The sequence below is a fragment of the Rhinolophus sinicus genome, chromosome 4 (assembly GCF_057876585.1).
Source record: "Rhinolophus sinicus isolate RSI-liver-muscle chromosome 4, RSI-T2T, whole genome shotgun sequence".
In the NCBI taxonomy this organism is placed as follows: Eukaryota; Metazoa; Chordata; class Mammalia; order Chiroptera; family Rhinolophidae; genus Rhinolophus; species Rhinolophus sinicus.
The window spans coordinates 20825199-20848674 of record NC_142504.1 but is presented as its reverse complement, the minus strand read 5'-3'; the positions used below and the strand labels follow the sequence as shown (position 1 = coordinate 20848674).

The window sequence follows — 23476 nt, the reverse complement described above, 5'->3', positions numbered from 1 at the left end:
AATACTACCACAAAAACTTCTTATGACACATGAATAGGCATTTTATATCCACTCCTTTTCGCATGCTCTAACTCACTCCTAGCCGCTAACGCAAACATATACCACTTTTAATGTGGTCAGGGAGAATTTTTTTCTCAAAGGACCAAGTGCTAAAGCCAGACCATTTAATGTTTCGATGGTAATACAATTTGGTACTATTGGATGCATAAACCAGTGTGGTTTGGATTGAAGTTTCATTTTTCTTTACTTCCATTTTGGTGTGGATGAGGCCATCACAATTAATTTTTCAAGTTTAGCATTGCTTTGGCAAAGGGATGTCTAATATTTCATTTCCCCACTGAGTAGTGGGAAATTTTAAGGAAAAGAGGCCAGAAGAAGGAATCACTTCTAGGTTAAACATTGCATTGACTTGCTGTGTGACTAAGACAAACCATTTACCTCTTTGTCCTTTAATTTCTCCATCACTGAAAATTGCTTTGCTTCCCTGGTGCACAGTAATTTTGAAAGATGAAACATGAGTTTTGAAAAGAAACATGCCACATAATTTTGAGGTATTAGACTTCTGCTTTTGTAATACTAAAATGACCACCATTCATTAAATTCTTTGAATAGGATAATTCATTATTACTATTGATGATATAATTGTTATTGCCTTATTACTGTTATCATACTTTTCAAGTTCTTAATAGCATTTTCATTTGATCTAATTTCACTCGTAGTTTATTTTATTAAACAAAAGTATCTGGAGTGTCATTTTCAATATTTGGTGATTTGGGGATCTGTATGAATTAAGAGAAAATGCATGTTTAAATCAAATCCCTGCATATTTTATGCAACCTCTCCTTGAGTTATCCGAATAATTTTGTTTTAAAAATTAAATAGGAAACTTACAGCTCTGTGAACTTATTAGAGGACATGTAGAGACAGGCTGGGTTGTTTCTTATGCTTAAGACTCCAAAATTCAGACCATTTTATCCTTAGCTTCTTAATCAGTATGACATAGTTGTTAGTTCAGCAATTTGAATAAATTTTACTTCTCCAGTGTACCTTTTATTTCAGCAGTATATTGAAATATTTCAGAAATGAAGTTCCCAGTTATTAAACCTAAAATTAGCATCATTTTAATGTTAAAAAATCTTTTTATTGAGTTCAGTACAATACTACCCAATAGTAGATTGTCTCCAGTGCTTCAACTCTATTTTTATATCTCCTTTGTTAATTCAGTTAGTTTAAAAGTCTTGCTGTTAATAATTTTCCATACTCAGCCATTGGTAAGATGGTTGTTTTCTTTTTTTTCTTTTTTTTTCTTTTTTTTTTTTTTTGGTGAGGTGCTATGGAATAAAAATTAATCTAATAATGTACAGATGCAATGACCCACATGGATGAAAGATAATTAACATCTTTATTATTTCTTGACACAGGCTTCAAATTCGCTCAAAGACAAACAGAAGTGTGAGACCCAGACACTCAGGCAAGGAATCCCTCTGCCTGGGCAGTACGGGGGCAGCATCCCGGCGTCTTCAAGCCACCCCCATGTCGCTTTAGAGGGAAAGCCGAACAGCAGCCATCAAGCACTCCTGCAGCATTTATTATTGAAAGAACAAATGCGACAGCAAAAGCTTCTTGTGGCTGGTAATTAATAAGGGCACCGTTTGTCAGTCTTTTGGGGGGCTTTTATTTTGATAGTGATCCAATGTAATGTCTTTTTAACTCAAGACCCTTGTAAAGATTTACCATGTCATACAAGGGTTTCCCTGATACCTGGTGCTGTGGGAATGGCTATTACCCTTATTTATTCCTCTAGATCCATGGGTGTGGGGGCAGGGGGGGGGTGCGGGAACCTCACCTTATTTAACCTTTATATATACCGAAGTGGACTACCAGTGAGTTGTTGGTAAGACACATGCCTATCTAATGCTTTGGCACTTCTGCCTTCACGCCATCCAACCTAGCCTTCTTCTGATGTTTACCTGGTAGAATCACTATTTCTCATAAAATGTATCCCATATATCTGTTTTCTGTGGCTTCTTGTTAAATTAAGTGTGTGTGTGTGTGTGTGTGTGTGTGTGTGTGCATTTTTTTCAGGTGGAGTTCCCTTACATCCTCAGTCTCCCTTGGCCACAAAAGAGAGAATTTCACCTGGCATCCGAGGAACCCACAAGTTGCCCCGTCACAGACCCCTGAATCGAACCCAGTCTGCACCGTTGCCTCAGAGCACGTTGGCTCAGCTGGTCATCCAGCAGCAGCACCAACAGTTCTTGGAGAAGCAGAAGCAATACCAGCAGCAGATCCACATGAACAAAGTAAGCCCCCCAATCAAGTCACACTGTCATCACCACCTGTGTGGAAATTGGGGTTCTCTTCACTGATCTGGGCATGCAGAAGGAGCCTGGTGGTATATATCGCAGTCCAAAGGACTTTGCCATCCTAGCCCTGCTGTCAGGGTCGAGGACACCATCGTAGTGTCAGGGTTTTCACCATCATTACATTCACCGGATGTTTGTAGCCAAACTGCGATTAGAGATGAGCAAGGTCTTTTATGACTGAGCGCCTGTTTTCATACATAAGCACATACAGGCACATGTGAGCATAGCCTCATTTTTCGGGATTGCAGAAAAGGCTTACAGCAGTGTTGAATGTGGTAGATTGACATCTCAAAAAGTTTGCACAGGTGCCGGCCGATATGCCAAGGTTATAGCCAACAAGGTATTTTCAGCAACTTGGATGCAACCATGTTATATTTACTTTTTACTGTGCCCCACTCACTCCAGGGTTTAAAACAGTTTCTCAGAAACTTGTGATAATTTCTTTCCGGCAGCCTTACTGTGGCCGAAAAAGGCAGCGAATGTCTGAATGTCTGTATCACACCACATCCTTAGAAGCTCTCCTGCTGAGGCAACCACAAAGAAACACTGATTACAACATAACAGTATCAGACAGACTGGTAAAGCATTTTCATTGAATATGTAAGCAAAACTCATCTGTACGGTTTTGCTGTTACCCTCTGTGAGGAGGCTTACAAAGCAGAATCTTCCCATTCCTGGAAAATGTTGAGATTCTGAGTATCAAGATTCTGTCCACTCTCCTTTGTTACTGTATCACCTACAAGTATCTTACAGAGGCATTATATTGAGAAGTGATGTCCTATTTACTTATATAAAGCTAAAAATTGGCTTAGTATTAAAATGTTTTTATTGTGACATAAACAAAGCAAAACCTCCTGGGCAAAAGTAGCCGTAGGAAATGGAATCTTTATCATGCGCTCACCTTATTGTGGGCGGGCCTAGAGTTTTTCTCTTCTCTGTGGCCTCCCCCTTACAAGGCAGAGCCATGAAGGGAGCATGGACTGAAGATCAATCTACTGAAAAGGAATTCTTTCAGCTCAGTCTTTTGATGCTCTCAAACATGATGTGTGTGGGATTGGGGCTGGTGTGGAGGGATGGCGGTGGCAACTGCCTTGCCTGCCACCTTTCTCTATACTGCAGACCATATTTCATTATATTGCAAACTCTTTATATAGCATCAGATTAATGCCTATTTTATTGCCACAGCATTTCTCTAAATTTATCAAATTATTTTCTATCAAATCAGCCTCATCATAAGAGAGCCAAATTCCTTGTACAATGGTGTTTAATATTGTTGACTTGAATGTGAGTCTGCATATGTTTGCTGTATTATGGTAGAGTTAGGTTTGTTTTGTGGTCTCTCAGCATTGCTTAAAACTGCCAGGTATTCTTGAAAAATGTCTAGGGAGAAAAATGTATGTGGAAGGAAAAACTGGGAACCCTACTTTTTGCCTTATAACATTTTGATCTGAAATTAGGTTTGTTAGATTCTTATGAATACCTTTAAGAATATTTTGGAATATATGTTTTCTGTCCTAGAGCTGCCACTTTTTCAGTCAGATGGTATGTGAGTATCAGAATCTACATTTTAGTGTCTTCCCCCCCCCCCCCTTGAGATTTTGACAGGTGATGCAAATCTCAGTCACATAGAAGAAACTCAGATGAAAAGCAGGTATTTCCATTTTAACAATGAGAAAGGCAAATCTTATCAGAGACCTTCCCCCATGGGGAGCTGATTCCTTGGAATCTGTTAAAAATTCTTCCCCAAATTAGAAACAAACCTACACTTTTAGGTACATGTTTGTACAGTGGTTTGATTATTAAATCTTGTCTTAATTAGGCAAAATGAAGTCCAGAAAACTTCAAAGTACAAAGCTGATCTTTATGTATTAACCTCTCTCAGTTTGGGTGTTTAGATTACTCAAGGAAATCTCCAGTTGGCTTTTCTCCAAGTATGTATTCCATATGTTTAATCAAGATGGCATATACACATTGGGTATTCTCCAGATTTTGAAAATATTTCACCTGCCCTCAATTGTCTAAGGGAACAGAGAAGAAGCTTATTAAAGAACTATTAAACCTCTGTCCTATTCTAAAGTATTCACAATGGAACCGTCAAGAAACAAATTGCTACAGTTCACCCTTCCTTGTGAGGTGATGAAAACATTTATTTCACACTAGGTGAGGGCCATAACTTAGATTGGTCCAAGCTACCAAGTTTCTGTATAATAATATATTTATGTATACTATAGCCATTTAGAATACCCGCTAATGAGAAATAACCACAGAAACCTTGTCATTTTTTCCTGTTATCTTGGATGAACCTATATAGAATCCATTCAAACTGGAGCCAAATAGTTGGTATCATAAAAACATGGTCTCTGCTCTTGAGATAGGTACTTAAGATAGCAGGAAACATGAGCACATGAAGACATAGGTGTGCAAATGGCATATTTTAAAATATCTTTTCCTTTTATTCCCTTAACTTTTTTTGTTTTGTTTTTTTTCCCAAGGAATTTAGGGAAGCAAAAAATGGAGTGACAAGAAAGAAAAAAATCAGTAGGTTTCTCTCTAAACCTGCATCATATTAAATATAATTGTCCTTCCGATATGGAAATTTTAATGATATATTTGAATTGCTAATAATCTTTAGAAGAATTAGAAGGAAAACTATGCTTTTCAGAGCGTAGTTTATACAGTGATTTACTTATTAAAATTTGAAGACTTTCTCATATCTTGCCGTAGTTTGAATGCATTTAGCTGTCATTCATGCTTGTTTTAACTACGTATACAGTGTATAAATGTTGTTAATCATACTAAATAATTTACCTCCTTGTTGCCTGATTAACAATGACATTTACATGGGAAACTTGTGTGTTGTAGGAATTACTTGCCTCATATAATTATGGTGTAAGTACTCTATAGCTTAGCAGAAATATCCTTAGGGTGGGTTTGTATAGCGTTTGTATTATATTCACACAATGAGGCAAGCTAGATGGGTGAGTGAAAATCTTGTCAGAATAATTTAGCTCTGCTCAACGGTATGAATATTCTACTTTCACTGAAAGTGTTTTGGGAACCTTAACCATAAGAAAATCATGGCTTACAACATTTGTTCTTTTAGTTTTATGAGACATTTAAAAGATTAAGAAATGCATTAAACAATTTCTGGTGCCAATATATGGTACACTCATGCAATGATGACTTGTGAGCCTTTTAAAAAAGCCAGTAGTTTCTTTATTATAGTATCAAAAGAAGACTGTTGCTTTTGCCAATATCTTTTGGATTTTCATTGGGGGAAAAAATGGTTTCTAGAATAGAATTTTCTTCATAAATAGAAAAGAGCAAATAAAAAAGAAAGAGGGTATTGACAATTTTCGTCTGAGCCGATTTCGAGTTTAAATATTCCCCAGATTTTCTGGTAAAATAAAACTATGATTAATGAAAACAAAATACACCACAGTCACTTGGATATTTTTTATAATTTTTGAAGTATTCTGACTACTACCTATTTAATAGAAAGGCAAATCTCTAGTCACATCACTATATGAATGAAATACAGAAATTTTCCAAAGTATCTTCAGGCATTTTTGTAATGAGATAATTTGTCATAGATCTCTGCCCCCTGCCCAGTGACATTATCCTTTGAATTATTTCACTGTTACAATATTAATAGAATAACATTGATTCATGACTAATAGTTTCTATTTTAACTAGAATTATAACACCTTTGCTAATACCTGTGTTTTTCATATTCATTCTACCAAATCCATATGAGCAGAAATTTTAAGAAACTTCTTTCTTCATTCAGTACTTATTTGAATGAAATACAGAGTTGTGCTTGTACATATTCATTTAGCAAATCCTATTGCACTCTTACTTTGTGCCAGACACTATTGTAGGCACTAAGAAAACAACGTCCCGGTGGAGCTTGCAGTCTGGGGAGTGGGGGAGTGAAATATTCAAGTAAACAGCAATACAGTGTGTGAAATATTAGGATAGGGGACATGATGAAGGAACTTTTCTTTGAGGAAATGACTTGAGACTTGTTTAGTTACTTCTCTGGAATATCTTGTCTGTTTTATATCTTTTCTTTTGTGTCTCTTTCTCTTTCTTTGTTTTTTTCTTTCTAATATGCTCTGTGATAAATATCTTATGCATTCCTATGACTGGATATCAGCCAACACTTTTAAAAAAACCCACATAAATCATGAGATGATATCTTATATATGTCAAGGTTCACTCTAGATATAAGTATTTATTATATATTTATTACTATGATACTTAGGCATTTTGACATGAGTGCTATTTTATCATAATAAAAATATATCTAAGACAAGACCAGTAAAGGAGAGGCCAAGCAGATGTCCTGTGTTGCCCTTATTAAAACAGGTAGATATTATGTCTGACAAGCAAGGAATGAATATAATTATGCTCAAATGCTGGAACAGAGCAAATGTGGAGCTTTCATTAGGTTTTAGAAGAGAATTTGACTCGTTATGTGAGTAGTATCTGTTGTATTCCTTTATTCCTTTTCTTGACATAATTTCTAACATAAATGTTACGTATTCTCCATAACCCTTCATGATTCATACCCACTCCTTGTCCCCGGTAATCCATCCACAGCAATCCAGGAGAGTAATTCTTTCATGCCTGTGGTCACATACAAACATAGCATGTAGCGTGTGTGTGCGTGTGTGTGTATGTGTGTGTGTGTATTTTTTGACTGCCTTTTTTTTTTTAACCGCAATTTTTTTTCTTATAAAGTATACCTGAAGGCAGTTATAAAATAAAGGTATTTTGTGCACTATTAATCAAAGTGTGTATTTTCCCAAGAAGATTAATTTCAAGAACAACTAAGATATGTACATTCCAAGAGGTTTACATTTTTCTGAGTCACACTTCATATTATTAAACAAGTAAACACTTCGTATGAGCTTTATTTTACTAAAGGTAATTCTGTGAATGGCTTACCTGTGGGAAGATTCAATTTTGAGTATAATTTGATGAGGAGTGTGTACCAATCTTTGCTTTTTTTGCTGCACCTATTTCTCCTAGTGTATCTTTCCCTCCTTTTATGCACAATCCATGTTCTCAGCACCTTCTCCATAGGTACCATAGGTATAGGATCATTTAAGTAATACCAGCTCCCTCTTATATGTAGGATCTACTATGAGCTCAGATACCATGCTATTAGGTTGGTATAAAAGTAATTGCGGTTTAAAAGGTTAAAAATAATTGCAAAAACCGCAATTACTTTTGCACCAACCTAATAGCGCTCTTATATTATCTCCTCAAACATAACAACTCACTGTTTGTTTGTTTTCTTAATATCAAGAAAGTCAATTTGAATGGACTCAAGTAAGTTGACAAAGGTGACAGGACCAGCAATTGACCAAGCTGGAATTCCAACATAGGATGTATGAGACAAAAGCCTGTCCTTAAATTACACTCATGCTTATGATTTCAGTGTTTTTATCACTGGAGCAGGAGACAAGGGTTTCCTAATTTTATTTTTGCCAAAAAGTAGAAAACTTACAATTGAAAACAAAGCAAGCAAACAAATCTAAAAGGCAGGTCACTTTTTTTTTTTTTTTTGGTGTTGGTTGAAGAAACCAACCGGGATGAATGAAGAAATCCTTTCTCCTGACCCTTCTTCCCAACTTTCCATGCATTTACTAACTTGGAAGACTTTTTCTTTTTTTTCATGGACCTGACAGTGGGACATTGAGATATCCTTTTGGATTATAAGGCTTCCCAACAGTGCGACGTGAATGCAGTATAGAACCAAAAACAGCCAGGCCACATTTCATCCCTTTCTCTCCTGTAACATTGCCATGATTTTAGATTGGGCAAACATCTTCTCACAGGAGTTTTGGGCAAGTCTAAAGCTGAAAGTCTACTGACTTCATCAAGTTCAACTGAAATGCAAATCTTGGCATCTCATCTATGGGTGGTTGGAAAATGCCTTGTTTTAAGTTTTGAAAAATGGATGAGTAGAAACTTGAACTGGGCTTTCATTTAGAAAGTAGGCATTACTGTTGTCAGGTTTAATTTCTCTCTATCCATTTGACAGCTTGTTTCCATGCAGAGTCTTTAATCACCAATTTCGGATTACATTTTGCCCATTAGATGGATAGTATGTCCAAAAACTTTAGCTAGCACTGAAAGACAGTCTTAATTTTATAACAGTAAAAAGGCTTCTAGATTATTTATCTATCTATAGAGGTTTATAAAAGAAACTTTGACTTTACCCTTAAATAGATGCTATTTTGACATGATTAGCCCAATGTAAATAGATCCGTGTAGGTATGTAGTGCGCTTCAAAAAAACCACTTATGCTGCAATACCAGCTTACATCAGCACAGAGAATTCATATAGAAGCATTTCACTATATAATTACAAGTTGATGGTTTATAATATACAGAAAATGGCTTGTTGCTTTATTATTAGATGTGATGAAATCCTGTGTTTGTAAAAGAAACTAAATGACCATTTCAGTGGATTAATGTGTAACATTCATAAACGTTCCCAGTGCTGCTTTCATAACTTGAAGACGAAGGGAAAGGACCTCGACCTTTCCTTTTCACTCTGCACTGTTAATCTAGTCAGAGACGCTTTTACTGAATGAGAAAAACAATAGTTGGACATGACTATGAGGTAAGAAAATAGGGGAAAGAAAAATATCTGGGGAATTAAACCATGTGAGTAGTTTGACTGATGTTGATTCCAGGCAGTTCAAAGGGAGAGGGAAGCTAAATAATTTGGTTGTTTCCCAACCTTGACAAATAGTTTCATTTGACAGAATGAAATAATTAAGCCTTAGTAAGGAATTTTTAATACAGCTAAATGATGTGTAGACATGAAAACCACCAATGTGTAGCAGTCTGTTTGTTAAAGATTTTGGTTGCTTATAAGTTCCCTATTTTTAGATTTTTTTTCTCCCTGTATCTTTCTGCCCTTTCCCTAAATCCTTTTGAAATTTGAGGGATTATAGTGACCCTGGAATGTCATATGGCCTCGAGTATTCCGATTCCTGCACTCAGAATTGTACCCAGGGCTATGCTTCCATATCCTGAATGTACTGTTGCTCTCTTGTTATCAATTTAGTTGTCTCAACCAGCAATAAAATCTCACTTGATTTCTGGTATGGAGTAACTGATGGTGTTCCACAAAGATTTATTTGCAACCATTATACTGCATACCGGAAATGAAAATAGAGAAAGTGTGTTCTTTGCCTTGAATGGTCTCATAGACCTGTAAATAGATAATTCTATTCAAAGATAGTTCCACATAATACATAGCTCATTTGAATTGCAAAATCAAGGATGCTTGATAGCCTTTCCAAGAGAAATTTCTGAGGTTCTGCACAATTATTTATTAGTTTTGCATCTTTGGTCGAAATTTCGAACATCTTTGTCCAAGAATTCTCGAATGTGCACATTTAGAGGTTTCTAGTGAGGCTTTCATGAAAGGATGTACCAAAAGTGCTTTGTAGACGTGGTAAGCAGTACTGAAATCTAAGTCAGTATTTATAGTCTTATATAGCACTAATAGTTCGATTTTTTTTTTTTAGTTTGTTAATGAAAATGGTTGTCTGGAAGGGCTAGACTATTTCCAAGGCACACATTTCCTACGTGTCTCAAGTATTGTATCAAGCTACTTTGTTGTAAATCAAACCACTAAACTTTGCTCCAGCTCTCTCTTATGTCTTTGTATTCATCATGAAGCTGACCTTGTTTTCTCTTTGGAACAATATTGTGGTTAGTTATTGACTTTTTATTGATGTATAATTTACACACAGTAAAATTTATTCCTTTTGCCGTACAGTTCAGTGAACTTTGACAAATGCCTATTGCCATCATAATTACCACAGTCAAGATATAAAACAGTTCCTTCAACTTGCAAAATTGCCTGTGCTGCTCCTTTGTAGTCAGTCCCTACCTCCACCCCCTGGGAAACTCGTTGGATTGTTTACCATGTAGGGAACGTAGAACAAATCACAACGATGAACGATGGTGTATTTTAAGAGCATGCAGACATCAGCCCTAAATGATTTAAACCATAGGGTGGTCAATCAAGACGGGACATAGGGATGATTTTCAACGTTCACAAACCGGCTTTCTATGCAGTTAATCCATCCCATTGAACTGCCATCTTTGGCCTGCCTGGTGTCTGAAAAGGCATTTGAATTGTTGGTGACTCTTAAACAATGAAAATATTTTAAATGCAAATCTAGATTTCTGGCATTGTCTGAAAAATGTAAAAGTCTGGTCACCGTGGGCCCACATGTCCACGTGGCAATTATCGTTTGGGGTTTACTCTTGGTTGTGCCTTTTAAACAGGGCTTACACTGCTGTCCAGTTTACCAAAGCAAGGGATTGATCCATGGGGAGAACAGGAGGTATTTATCAGTCAAGTGACTTGAAGTTCACTGGCTGTGAGATCTTCGCCATTCTGAGACACAGTCTGAAGTCACCAAGACTTAGCTAAAAAAAATATAATAATAATAAAGATGCCTTTCCTCACTGTACCTCTCTCCGTTACCATTAAAGAGCAAGGAAAGAAAACTTGAAAAGAAAGTGTATTGTCAACTGAAAATAAGAAAGGAGATTATCAGAGGAAAGTCCTATTAGGTAATACAAAAGGACGTAAAATTACATAGTGTGTAAAAGAAGGAAAAATAGCTCCTTTGTATACTAGGTAAAGAAAGTCCCTAATAATCCTTGTTCTCTTGCTGAGGAATTTAAGTACTGAAAGGTCAGTCTTCCTGTTTCCACTTTTGTCCCCCTCACTTGTCCCTTATTGTTTCTCAGATAAGATATAAACATCTTCATGTGGCCCACGTGACTGTCCCGGTCTGGCTCTTATCCCTCAGATTGATCTCATCCCCTACTCCCTTCCCTTCTTTCCCAAGCTCCAGCCACATTGGCCTCTCTGGTCTGTGGGAATCTCGTTCCATCTGCAGGGGTTGTGCTAGCCACAGATCTGTGTGGAATGTTCGACCTCGAGGCCTCTTCATGACTCCATCTTGGTGTTGGCGTCTCTCTCAGCTCAAACCTCACCTCTTCAGAGAAGCCTTCCCAGCCCAGACACATTAGACACAGACACTCACCCCTCCCCATCATTCTCGATCACATTTAGTTCCAGTCTTCGATTGCTTATTTTCTGCTGACCCCACTGAGAGCTTGCCTAATTGACCGCTCTCTTCCCCGGGGGCTGGCATATAGACACTGCTCAATAAAAATTGTAGAATGAATGAAAGGTAAACTTTCTCAAACTAGCTGAGAGGAGGAAATTTTCATTCTCCTTTCCAGAAGTGAACACTTAAGTTGCTGAAATATTAGAATGTTTGAGAGCCAGAGAAAGGCTGTTTTAATTGCAGGCATTGTTTTAGACAATCATTTAGAATTGTAAACAAGCTTTTATTAAGAATTTACTTGGTCCCTAGATTAATTTTATGTATCTTCAATATTGGTAAAGAAAGGATTTTTTTTTTTCAGTTTAGATTTTTAGTTTATGTGAGTAATGAACCAATACATAGAATGTCTTTCTCTCTTAATTTTCCTATTTAATTTTGGTATCTTTGATTATTTTCTTAAATGCAAAGAAGTGAAATAGCATGGACTATTTTGGCTTGAGGCAGAGTGCTTCTTTTCTAAGTAGACCTCTTGATTTGAAAGCCTTCCAAGCTCTCTATGTTGTTTTTCAGAACAGTTGGTATATACCTAATCTGTTTGTGAATTGAGACAGAATTATATCATTATTTTTAAATCTAGTTTCCTTGGAGCTTAAGGGAAAGGTTTTATTTTCCAAGGGAAGAATTTTACATTAATTTAAAAGAAAAGAAAAGAAAAAACTTGTGCTATTGCCATTCTCCAAGTAAAATCTGCATTAAAATCTGAGGCAAAGTAAGAAAGTGATGAGTTGGGTTGAAGGTCATTTTGCATAATTAGATAATCCCATTCAAATATTTGTGCTTAATTGTTTGTTGATAATTTCAGAAACTCAGATGTCTGTCAGCAACAGATTTACTCCTTACACACTCCTGTTCTTAGTTGCCACTCAGAATCTGATGATATTTGTGGGGAATGAAGGCTTTCGGTGGCAAAAGTAAAAAAAATAGAATTGAAAGATATTTCATTCAAAAGCACTTATGCTGTGTTGACTTCTAGACATTTATCAAACATTGTAACTTACACAGAAATGAGCTTAAGTGGTTAATATGTAAAGATGAGCAGCACCACCTTTAAATATTTATTTAATTTTATAGCATTTGCCACTAGAACATAGGATTTTAACATGGAATATAAAACATTGCAATTACGGACTTGGCTATAAATCGTGACCCTGCCAGGGGTTGATAAGAATGGAAGCGCTGAGTTGTAATACCTGAAGATGTTAGAAATTTGGATAAAATATCATGCTCTCTGGCCTATAGACTATCTCTGAGTGTGTGGAAGTGGGTGTGTTACAAACCCAGAATGGTCATAGACGCCGGCAGCGTTCTTGGTATTTGTACTATTGCTGGACGGTAGCATGGAGAATACAGAGACACACTGACAGATGAGTACGAGCACAGATAAAAGGGGCAGGACATGCTGCCAGCCATCAGTTTCTTCCTCTCAGCTGGGTTCCCCACCAAAGTAACTCACCTGGTGTCAGACGAGTGACAAGCCGTGTGTTTTACAGATGGGGTCTCAGCCGAGATTCACGCAGACTTGCACATTTATCTGTCACACAGATGTTTCGTCTTGTGTTTTCTAGCCAGCCAGGCAACAGTTCAGCTTTGCTGGGGGATCACCTCCAGATGTTCAACCCAAGAGAGACCCTGCTACCCCACTGAGAATAAGCAGACAGCTCTTCCCTGCAGCTGGCCACTCAGCGACGGTACAAATTCAAAAAGGGTTAGCCCTGTTCGTGATGGTCATGTTTGTAGTTCAAAAACACAAAGAGCACTACATCATCCGCATACTGACTTTCTTAGTAAAAACATTAGAAATTTACAAATATCACCGAGTAACTTCCTATTTTAAACGTCTGAACTAAGACAAACCTGGCAGGCAGGTTTCCTATGACTTTTGTTTGTAGATTTTCCTTGCTGATGTTAATTGCTAATTTTTCCACTCTGGCCAATTGGACTGTTTAAACAAAAACAGCTTGAGTCAAATACCTAAAAGAAAATAAGAAGTGCAGGTTAACTTCCTCTATGCATTTATGTTTTGCAATACCAGCTCCAGGAGGTCACATTTATCTCTTTTATGTTTTGTGAAACTTAACAAAGAGCACATTTGATTCCCGAGATGGTGAATAAGTGGTGGTTATTGTTCCTGCAGACGTAGTCATTCCCTTCATAACCTGGGAAGAAAAGTGTCAAAGCATTGCTACTCAACATTAAGTTTTCAGGTATTTATGAAAAAAAGATGAGTGGGAGAGAAACTGGGATAAATCCTAGATTGTTGATTCATGCAATTGGGTAACTGTTCACTCAGATGAGAAAAATTAGGTGATCAATACATTCGAGTGGACTGGGGATAAAGGTTCTCATTCAGCTATTTAAAGTTTATGATAGCTATTAGATATTCTAGATCTAAGCAACGGCGTTAAGTAAGCAGCTGAATATGCACGTTTGGAGCTCAGGGGAGACCTCAGAATTGTTTATATTAATTCACTTGTCATCAGAATATAGCTGTTTCAGAGGAGAATGCAGAGTGGAAGGGTATAAAAGTTTCTATTCTGTTTTGGAGACGATTTACTTTTCTTGGGCATGGAATTCCTTCCTCCCAAAACAAGGGTTTGAAGAATGTTATTAGAAATTTCCAACTCCAATATTTTATGCTTATATGATCTCCCCTCGTAAGTTACTGTTTTACATTTCTTTTACAAACCTTGAAGGAATTCTGCCCTTGGAAGAAGATCATTTTGCCATTCGGACTTCTTGTTCAGTTATCACAGCATTATTCATTCTGGCATTTTTCTCCCTTGTGTTTCCCTTAGTTCATCAGAAGTGTAGATGTCGCCAAAGAAACTGACTGGAACAAATGGCATTGTTTCTGTACTGCACACTAAAACTATATATACAATTTCATATACGTATCTATGTCAGTGAGGTTGTAAATACTGACCAAATTTGATTCATCGATGAAATGATGTGATTTTGGGGTACTTCAGTGACCTCAGAAATATATTAACATGTTGGATTTTAGAAGGTTTTCTGTTAAAATGTACATATGATATATTCTGTGAACACTCAGCATTTTGTCAGTGTTAGAGATTTTCTTGGACACACTTGCTATCTTTGGGAAATTGTATTCCAGTAAATTCACACATAGTTTGTCTGGCCTTTGGCTGCACCAACACTAGTAATATTAATCTCTTACTTTCAAAGATGCTATGATTTTGTCTTGTTTTCCTTTCTAAAATGCTTCACCCTCACTGACATGTATTAATAGTCTATTTAAATTGCCATTGGATTTGACATTTATGCAGTCATTATTGACTTTTGTAACGAGAGATTTTGGTTAAATAGTGGGGATGAAAGCCTAGGTGTTGTGAATTCTAAAGCAAATGAGAAAAGAAAAATGAAGACAATGAAAAGAGACAATTCAAGGAGTTTTGTTGTGAAGGAATGTACGTAATGGTTTTTGGGGGTGTCAAGGGAGGTTATATTTAAGACAGATGATAATACTGAAAGCGTACAAACGAGAATACTCCAGCAGAGAGGGAAATGTGTGACGGACAACAGAGTGGGTAATTGCAGGAGTTGATAAGATCAGGGCATTAAGCCAAGGGATTGACTGAGATAGGAGTGCAAACACTGCTTTCATTGTAACGGGAGAAAGGGTGAAAGGGACAGTTGAGTTTCTCTGCTGATGCTTCTATTTTCTCAGGGAAATAAGAAGCAAAGGTATCAGCAGGGACTGAGGAAAAGGTCTGGATATTAGAGATCTGAGGAGAGAGGAGGTAGTTTGAAATAGTCATTGCAAAAGGGGGAGTAAATTAGAGAAATGAAGTAGGATTGCCAGGTAGAGGTAGCATAAAGTCCCATTTGAGGGTTACGGTCATGAATTTGAAGAGAAACATTCAGTATGATTGCAGATCGTTTATTTGTTTCCTTGCTTACTCACCTGCTTGGGTTTGGCAGAGATTTAGTATTAATCAAGTTTGGAAGTCTTAGTTTTGAAAACGGCAGGGGAATTGAAGATAAAGTAAGGGAGTGATTTTTAATGATGGAGAATTGAACCTAGTCCGGGAAGGAGGAAAGTAAGAGAAGAGGGGGTTGGGCGATGGGCAGTGAGAATGTGGTTGGCTCAATAGCCAACCAGTTAGTTACCCAATCGCATGGAGGACCTTCTAGAGATGAGGGATGGTTGGAGTCAGAATATTCTGAGGATGAGCCAGAAGAAAGGAATGATGTTTGAAACTCATATTTAGGAGAGTATACAGTTACGGATAAAGACCAGGTCTAGGGCGTGATCATGGTACTGAAAGCTGAGGTAGAGCAGAGGACAAGACTCCTAGATATTAGGAGGTCAAGGCAGTGAGAGGCCATGGTGGAACTGGGACTGGGAAGGACAGGAATAGCAACACAAAGGTCTTTTTACTTAGCAGATGGTATTTGTAGCTTCCTCTTGGTTATTAAATCCTCCTGTGTTCAGGCATCTAGAAGCTGAATAAGATGCAGAGTCACCTTTAGTATGCAAGGACTTTTGACATGGCATTTCCTGGACCCTGGTCATGTGCTCTCTGACTGACCTTTCATGAATGGCCTTGAGTTCCTGTGCTGTGACCACAAACCCCGTATAATTTTTTTCTCTTGTCCTTATAGAGGCTCTCATAGGCAAGATATTTTGAACACCTCTCAGAGGTGTCTGACTCACAAGTATCATTGGCCCACCAACTCTGATGCAATCTAGCTCCCATGGAATTTGCCGAACTAAGCTTCAATAGTGAGAGGGAGAGTTTCTCCAGCTTAGCAAGCATCCTTACAGAAAATGAATAGCAGCAATCTCCTCGCCGACAGTCCCTCTGAAGGGCTCCTGCAGCCTCCTTCACCTGACTAATACCTTTTTGTAGATAAATGCCTTTCTCTCCACGAGATTCTCTAACCTGTTCTTGTATGTTGTCTGAAGTGGTTGATGGAGGTAAGAATTACGGGACTGACTGATCTCTCTCTCTGAAGAATGAGTGGATGTTTGTCACCCAGTGTCCTTATTCTTGGTGTCCCAGCCAAAACTGGGACTTTTCCATTAAAATCCTGTTTTATTTCTGTGGTGTTACGTATTCTTTTTCCAACAGCCAGTGAAATGGGATTCCGCAATTGTGTAGTCAAAGTTCAGGAATGTTACATTGTCTCTCTTCTCCAAAATCTCAGCAGTGTGCGACGTATTTTGTCTTTAAGACATAAAGAGCTGAGGAGCATTCAGAATCAGTACAAAAGTTCTGTAGAAGGTTTTCGAAAAAGTACTTAATGACATTTAAAGCATGCTGGGATAAATGTCCTCCTTATGATGACTGCCCAGGAACAATAGAAGTTAGAGGGTAGGCCCAAAGGAAATTGATATTTAAATTGCCTTCTTCATTTTGATAGGAATTTTGATTGGTATATAATCTCTTAGCTTGATCATGTCTCCCTTAGGATTGGTGATGTTTAGGTCTTATATATAGTTTACGCTAAGTTATATGTTATTTTGCTAAAATCTTATTCTCAACCCAAATGTATTATAACCTGTGTCACTCTATCCAACATCATCTTCCAGCATACTCCCTGTCTTTCTGTGCTCCGACCCCACTGGTCTTTCAGTTTCACAACAAAACTCAAATGTGCCGGCCTAAATGTGCCGAGCTCCTTTTCTAGTCTACACACCATGCCTTCTGCCAGAAATGCTCTTGACCTTTATTTCCACCCCTCACACACATCTGTCTATTGCTTTCCATCCTTCATCTTTCCTGTCTCAGCCTACACGTAGCACTTCCTCAGTGAAACCTTCCTTAACAATCTACATTCCACTCCTATGCCAACTAGTATATGTATTCTCTTCTAACAAACTGTGTTTCTTTCCTTTTTTCATATACCATACTTAAAAAGAAGAATGAGTTTATTTATCAATTTGGTGCCTTTCTAACACACTAACCTGTAAGTGCCACGAGGGCAGGGCAATGGCTGTTTTCCCAACCCTTAGAATGGTGTCTTGAACATAGTTGGCACTCAGTAAATATTTATTGAACAAGTGAATGAAAACTCACAATAATTCTACCTACAGTGAAAGTGAAGGGCTTCCGCAGACTGTGCTGGGCCATTTGAGGTTGTCTGGACTGGAGGAAAGTCTCTCAAACTGAAGAGGTTAAATCGCTCTTCAAAGTTTGAATAACTTATGTGCATGCATTGAGTTTTAAAAATATAGGTGTGAGTGGGAGGTAAACTTGAATTTTACATAGAAAAATCTGTGTTTATGATTTTAGTGGTGGTATTCTAAGTATGCTGCTTTTTACAAAAATTGGCATGTTGCTTCCATGGGCACTGACTCAGCAGAAAACGAAGCACTTTTGAAAGCAGTTCAAGATCTGCAGATGATGTCAATAGGGTCACTGTCAAAACAAAAGGCCTGTGTGAGATAAACTCATCTTGAGAATTTTTCCCCATGTATTGAGCTTGTATACTATTTTATGCTATTGTTTAATTTAGGTATATTTTCAGTTATCTTTGTTAATTTATGAGCAGTTAATTCATACACTTCTGAAGATTAAGTATGATTTAATTTACAAGATAAAAGGTCTAAATAATAATTTTCAAGTGAATAAATAATTTCTTTTTTTCTCCTAATATTTAATTTCCTTTTGGATATATTCATAAAATATTTTTAGTGCTGTCAAACGTTTTTTAAGTCCTGCATCTTTTTAAACTTCAGAATTTCAAAATCAATATTTGCATGTTTTACAAGTATAGATAAGAAGATATTTTGTCATTTGACCATTTAGATACAGGAACATTCTATAGACAAGAAGGACTATTAGCATTTGTGCTTCTGTCTTTTATAGTGGTTGACATTTGTTGAAAAATGAGATTTTTGGAAATTTTTCATTACCTTTGCATTGTCTCCATTATATTTCCTCTTTTGAGAAAAAAATTTCTCAGGCTTATTTGGATTAAATTGACTCAGTACAACCTGACCTTGTGAAAGTTTAATGGTTTCCATAGAAAAATTTTATTTATCTCTTCTCCACCATTTTTAAGTGAGTTAAAGAGTCATTAGAGATCAAAGTGTGTTTTGCTGCTCTGTTACCACCGAAAACTATTGAATTTTGAACCCCTGAACGCTCTCTTCTAGCTGCTTTCGAAATCTATTGAACAACTGAAGCAACCAGGCAGTCACCTCGAGGAAGCAGAGGAAGAGCTTCAGGGGGACCAGGCGATGCAGGAAGACAGAGCGCCCTCTAGTGGCAACAGCACTAGGAGCGACAGCAGTGCTTGTGTGGATGACACACGGGGACAAGTTGGGGCTGTGAAGGTCAAGGAGGAACCAGTGGACAGTGATGAAGATGCTCAGATCCAGGAAATGGAATCTGGGGAGCAGGCTGCTTTTATGCAACAGGTAATAGGCAAAGATTTAGCTCCAGGATTTGTAATTAAAGTCATTATCTGAATATGGAATGCACTGCAGGTTTTGGTTAATGGATATCTGTTTATATCTCTGAATGATTTGATTTTAGTGTTTAAGGATTCTAACTAATGCAGATATATCTATATAGAGATCTCTCTATATAATGATCTCTATGTAGATATCAAGGTTTCATTGAAACTCCACTGGTAAGGAAATACCTGTTACACTTAAATTATACTACATTAAGTATCCAAGTAATTAATGGGCTTTAAATCATCCCAAAGCCTGTCACACCAATTACTTCTAAGGAAAACGAACTCACTGGGTTTTTTGTTTGTTTGTTTGTTTGTTTGTTTTAGTTTTATCTGTTGAGATCACTGACTGCTGGATATAATTTCCCAGTCTGATCAATGAAACATTCTATTAGTTCTTGATTTGTTTTGATATGTAGAATTCAATTTTCACATCATTGTACATAATGTATCATACTACAGTCTTGAACACTGTTAAAGGTAGTCTTCCCCTTCCTTCCTTTCTCATTTTTGTTAAGTGAAATGTTATGGCTCCCATGCCAATACTCCTAGGTCACTGTATAGATTGCAGTTGAAAATATTAGGAATAGAGGTGGTTTTCAATATATAGATGCAAAGTACAGTACTATTTTAAATATTGCATTATGTCTCACCTGGCACTGTTCATTTTACTTTTATCTTGTTTTATTTGATGACATTGTCTATGAAAACACATCAAATGAAGCAGATGCAAATATCGGCAAGAAGTAACGTGCAGCTTTATGGTCTAATCAGATACTATGTTGTATCTACATTTGTAGAAAACACAGTTAACAGTATGATTATTTTCTGCTATGAAGTCAAAATCATGTTGAAAAGAAGGTGTATCATATTTTATAATCATCACCCCTAGGATCTCTTAAATATAATTCCATAATGACACGGCATATGCCATACCTTTCTGGCAAATAAAAAATTAGGAAAGCTAGGTTTAACAAAAGAATCTACCTGTACATAATGCACCTTCAGAAGGACTGTGTCCTTTGATGCTATGAAATACAAATAACTTTGAAGGCAACAGAAGACTCTGTTTATTTAAGTCAGTTCTTTGTCAGGTTCCTGCTGTTCTACAGAAAGCTGATTCTATGAGGCTGAACAGGAAATGCCTTGTGGAAACAGGAAGTCCAAGTGATTCATGTACTGGGGAATGTAGGGAAAAAAAAACAAAAAAAACGGAGGATAGTGTTTTACTCGTTCGGTTTTTAAAGGGCACTCTATGAATTGATTTATTGTCTAAGAAAATAACACCACAAGTAGGGAAATTGTTAAGGAAGCTTTTCACTGGAACATTTCCTTCATACTCCCTTTTGATATGTTTACCTTGGTTTATGGGTTTACTTTTGTTAAGCTAGTTAAAGATTCGTTGTATTAAGACCCCTTTAATATGGATAATCCAAATTGACCTAGAATCTTTGTGAAGTTTTTCTATTAAAATATTTATATTTCTAAATCGGAGGTATTTTAAGGTGTAGTATCCTGTTTCAAAGGAGATACAGCGGTTTTGCCAAATGTAGACATTGTACAAATATATGTTATTGGCATGTATTGTTTACATTTTGCTGTGACATTTAAAAAATATTTCTTAAAAAAGGTTACTGCTAAAGATACATTATCCTTTTTTAAAAAGTCTCCATTCAAATTAAATTAACATAACTAGACGTTAGAAAGTTTAAAATTTTTCCATATAATGAAAGTCCTGATAATTTGACAAATAGCTGTAATAGGCAACACTTCCTATTACCAACATATTTTGGTTAGTCTATTCCTTCAGATTAAAATGACTGTTTTTCAGTTGTTTTGCATTTAAAATATGGCATTTCTAACATAAAATTGTATATTTTTTCCATCTCATAAATATACATTTTCTTTATAAAGTCTTTTTTTCAATCTCATAAAAAAGGGATAGTGCATCTTTTAAAATACATTTTATTTGGGGAGGAACATGTGGCTGAGCAGGCTTTTGTATAATATTAATATCACTTCAAAGATATGTAATCACAAACAAAAAACTATTTTTTATAATGTCATTTGAGAGAGCTTCATCAGTACAGTTGGTGGACATTAATTGTTTGAATTTGATAGTCTTTGAATTTAATTAATAAACTACCTGGAACCAGTGAAAATAAAAGCTGGACTTAATCTTAGAACTAATTGATAATTGTCTCTTTTAAAATCTACTGTATTTATTATAATTTACACCCTTAAAGGTGATCTCTTGTTTTGTGTTGTAAATATATTGTTTGTATGTTTCTCTTCTTGCCTTCTGTTATAAGTCTCTTCCTTTCTCAAATAAAGTTTTTTTTAAAAGATCCCCTTTCATACATATGGCTTTGTGTAAACTTGATATATATAATCGAATTTGAAGCTCCTGCACTAGGTCTCTTATACCAAAATATATCACCATTCTTTGTTGAAATGAGAAAATAAAGAGATTTTCAGCAGTTCTAATACCATTTAAAAAAAAAATAAATCCAACAATAATGAATTTAAACTATTTACATAGCCATTATCAACTAGCAAACACATATATAAAATTTTTGCATTTCATTTCCCCAGTGTGGCCTTTATCATGATATGTTATCATCTTTGATGTTAACTTCTGCATATAAAATTTTATATAAATAGATGTCAGGTCCTAATTTTGAACAACTTAAAAAATTATTTTTAAAAAGGTTAATATAATCCCTTGAATATAACAAGCACTCAACAAATGTTAAAATGAGTAATTTTCCATGTATTGTGATAGTGTTATCTATTAACTCTGAGAGCCTGACCTACAAGTATAAATGGACAGTACAGAAATTTAAAGAGAAAAGAGAAATTAAATGACCGCCTCTTATATGGAAACACTTATTATAATACTAGTGTGAAAAATAAGGAGCCTGACTCAGATAAACAGAATTGGGTCATACACATCACATAGGCTTTGGGGTACCTTGTTTCTCTTATAGCCAGTTGCTAGCCAAACTTATCAGTCAATATTTCATAGTGTGTTACTGTGTATTTGGTTCAGTAGGTTACACATATTTGTTTTGTATTCTTTGATTCCCTTAATATAAACTTTAATAGAGTCATACAAATTAAAGTTACTCTAAGTCACAATAATATGGCACTAGATTGTTAATACAGGAGCTAATATTGATTGTTACAAAAGGGATTACATTCCATCATGCCATAAATTTGATAAGTTGGTCCAAATTGTGGAAATACCATTGATTCTAGTCATAATATCCTGAAAATTGCCTTTGGACTATAAAAATTACAAGATTAACTTGGTACTAGGGATCCTCAGAAAGAGTTGGAGGAATCAGTTAGGTAACGGTTGTATGCTGTATAGCTGATCTCCAAAGTGTGAAGTGGCTGTTTTAAGGAAAAGCAAAATTGCATGTTAGAAACTTTTTCTTCAGGAAAATAGTTTTTGTCAGCACTGGAAATAAATAACAATCGGATTTTTCTCTTCTGGCAGTAAAAAGCGGCCTTCTCCTTCATGAAGGTGGATGTTGAAATGGAGATTTCTACTTTTCATGGATCTTAGAAAGACAGTTTTTAAGAAATTTTTGTTTCATAATTATTTTTGTTCTAAAGGATGTAAAAAAGGAATTCAGACACTAAACATTTTTTTTGAAACCTGCTCAATAGTTACATAGGAAGACAACAGTATTTTTTTTTTAATTTGGCATTTCTTTGTGATTTTTTTTTTTTTTTTCAAAATAATGGAAGCATGTAATTGTAGGTATATAATTGTGGGTTAACAATGATAAATAATTGAGATCTTCAAATTGTAACCAATTATAATCAGAGACTTGGAATGCAAGAGAAGGAGTTTGAGAGGTAAATTCCCTTTATAACTGATAATTTTAAAGGGAAAGTACGGGAGGGCGACCAAAGAAATCAGGCAAATAAAACAGGATATTGCGAATGTAACTTCTAAGAACTTAACAATTTAAAGAGTTTCTACTCTCATTTTATAATCACTTCTTTAAGGCTTAATAAACTGTAGGGTTTAGACAAGGAAGCTTTAGGAGACCATCTGGATTTACAAAGAAGACTTTTCGACTATTGCAAACATACAATGTAGCATGTATTGTTTTAAGCACTTTACATCTATTCATTTAGTCCTCACAACAACCTTATGGGTAGGTAATTATTGTCCTATTGCAGAGATGAGGGCACTGGAGCACAGAGAAGTTAAATAAGATCAAGGTTACCCAGTCAGTGAAAGTGTAGCTCTGGTTTAAACCCAGGCATTCAAGAACTGGAGAGTACTTGTGCTCAAACTTTACCACCATGCTATACTTGTGCAACAATTATTTTTTCATGTGCTAGTTCATTAATTCATTGATACTTTGACTCATTTCCTCTCTCTCTCTCTCTCTCTCTCTCTCTCTCTCTCTCTTCCTCTCTGTCTCTCTGTCTCTCTGTCTCTCTCTCTCTCTCTCTCTCTCTCTCTCTCTCTCTC

General features: G+C 36.2%; 1 protein-coding gene across 10 annotated transcripts in view; it reads left to right on the top strand.

Annotated features, from left to right (window-relative positions):
- Window positions 1-21326, top strand: part of LOC109445154 (histone deacetylase 9) — a 537678-nt gene extending 516352 nt beyond the window's left edge. For all 10 annotated transcript variants that reach the window (XM_019727304.3, XM_074340819.2, XM_088797707.1 and 7 more), the window contains 3 exons: window positions 1422-1632; window positions 2086-2303; window positions 18674-21326. In XM_019727304.3, the coding sequence (XP_019582863.2) occupies window positions 1422-1632; window positions 2086-2303; window positions 18674-18988 (744 nt within the window). In that variant the 3' untranslated portion in view covers window positions 18989-21326. The remainder of the gene's footprint in view (window positions 1-1421; window positions 1633-2085; window positions 2304-18673) is intronic.
- Window positions 21327-23476: the final 2150 nt, after the last annotated feature.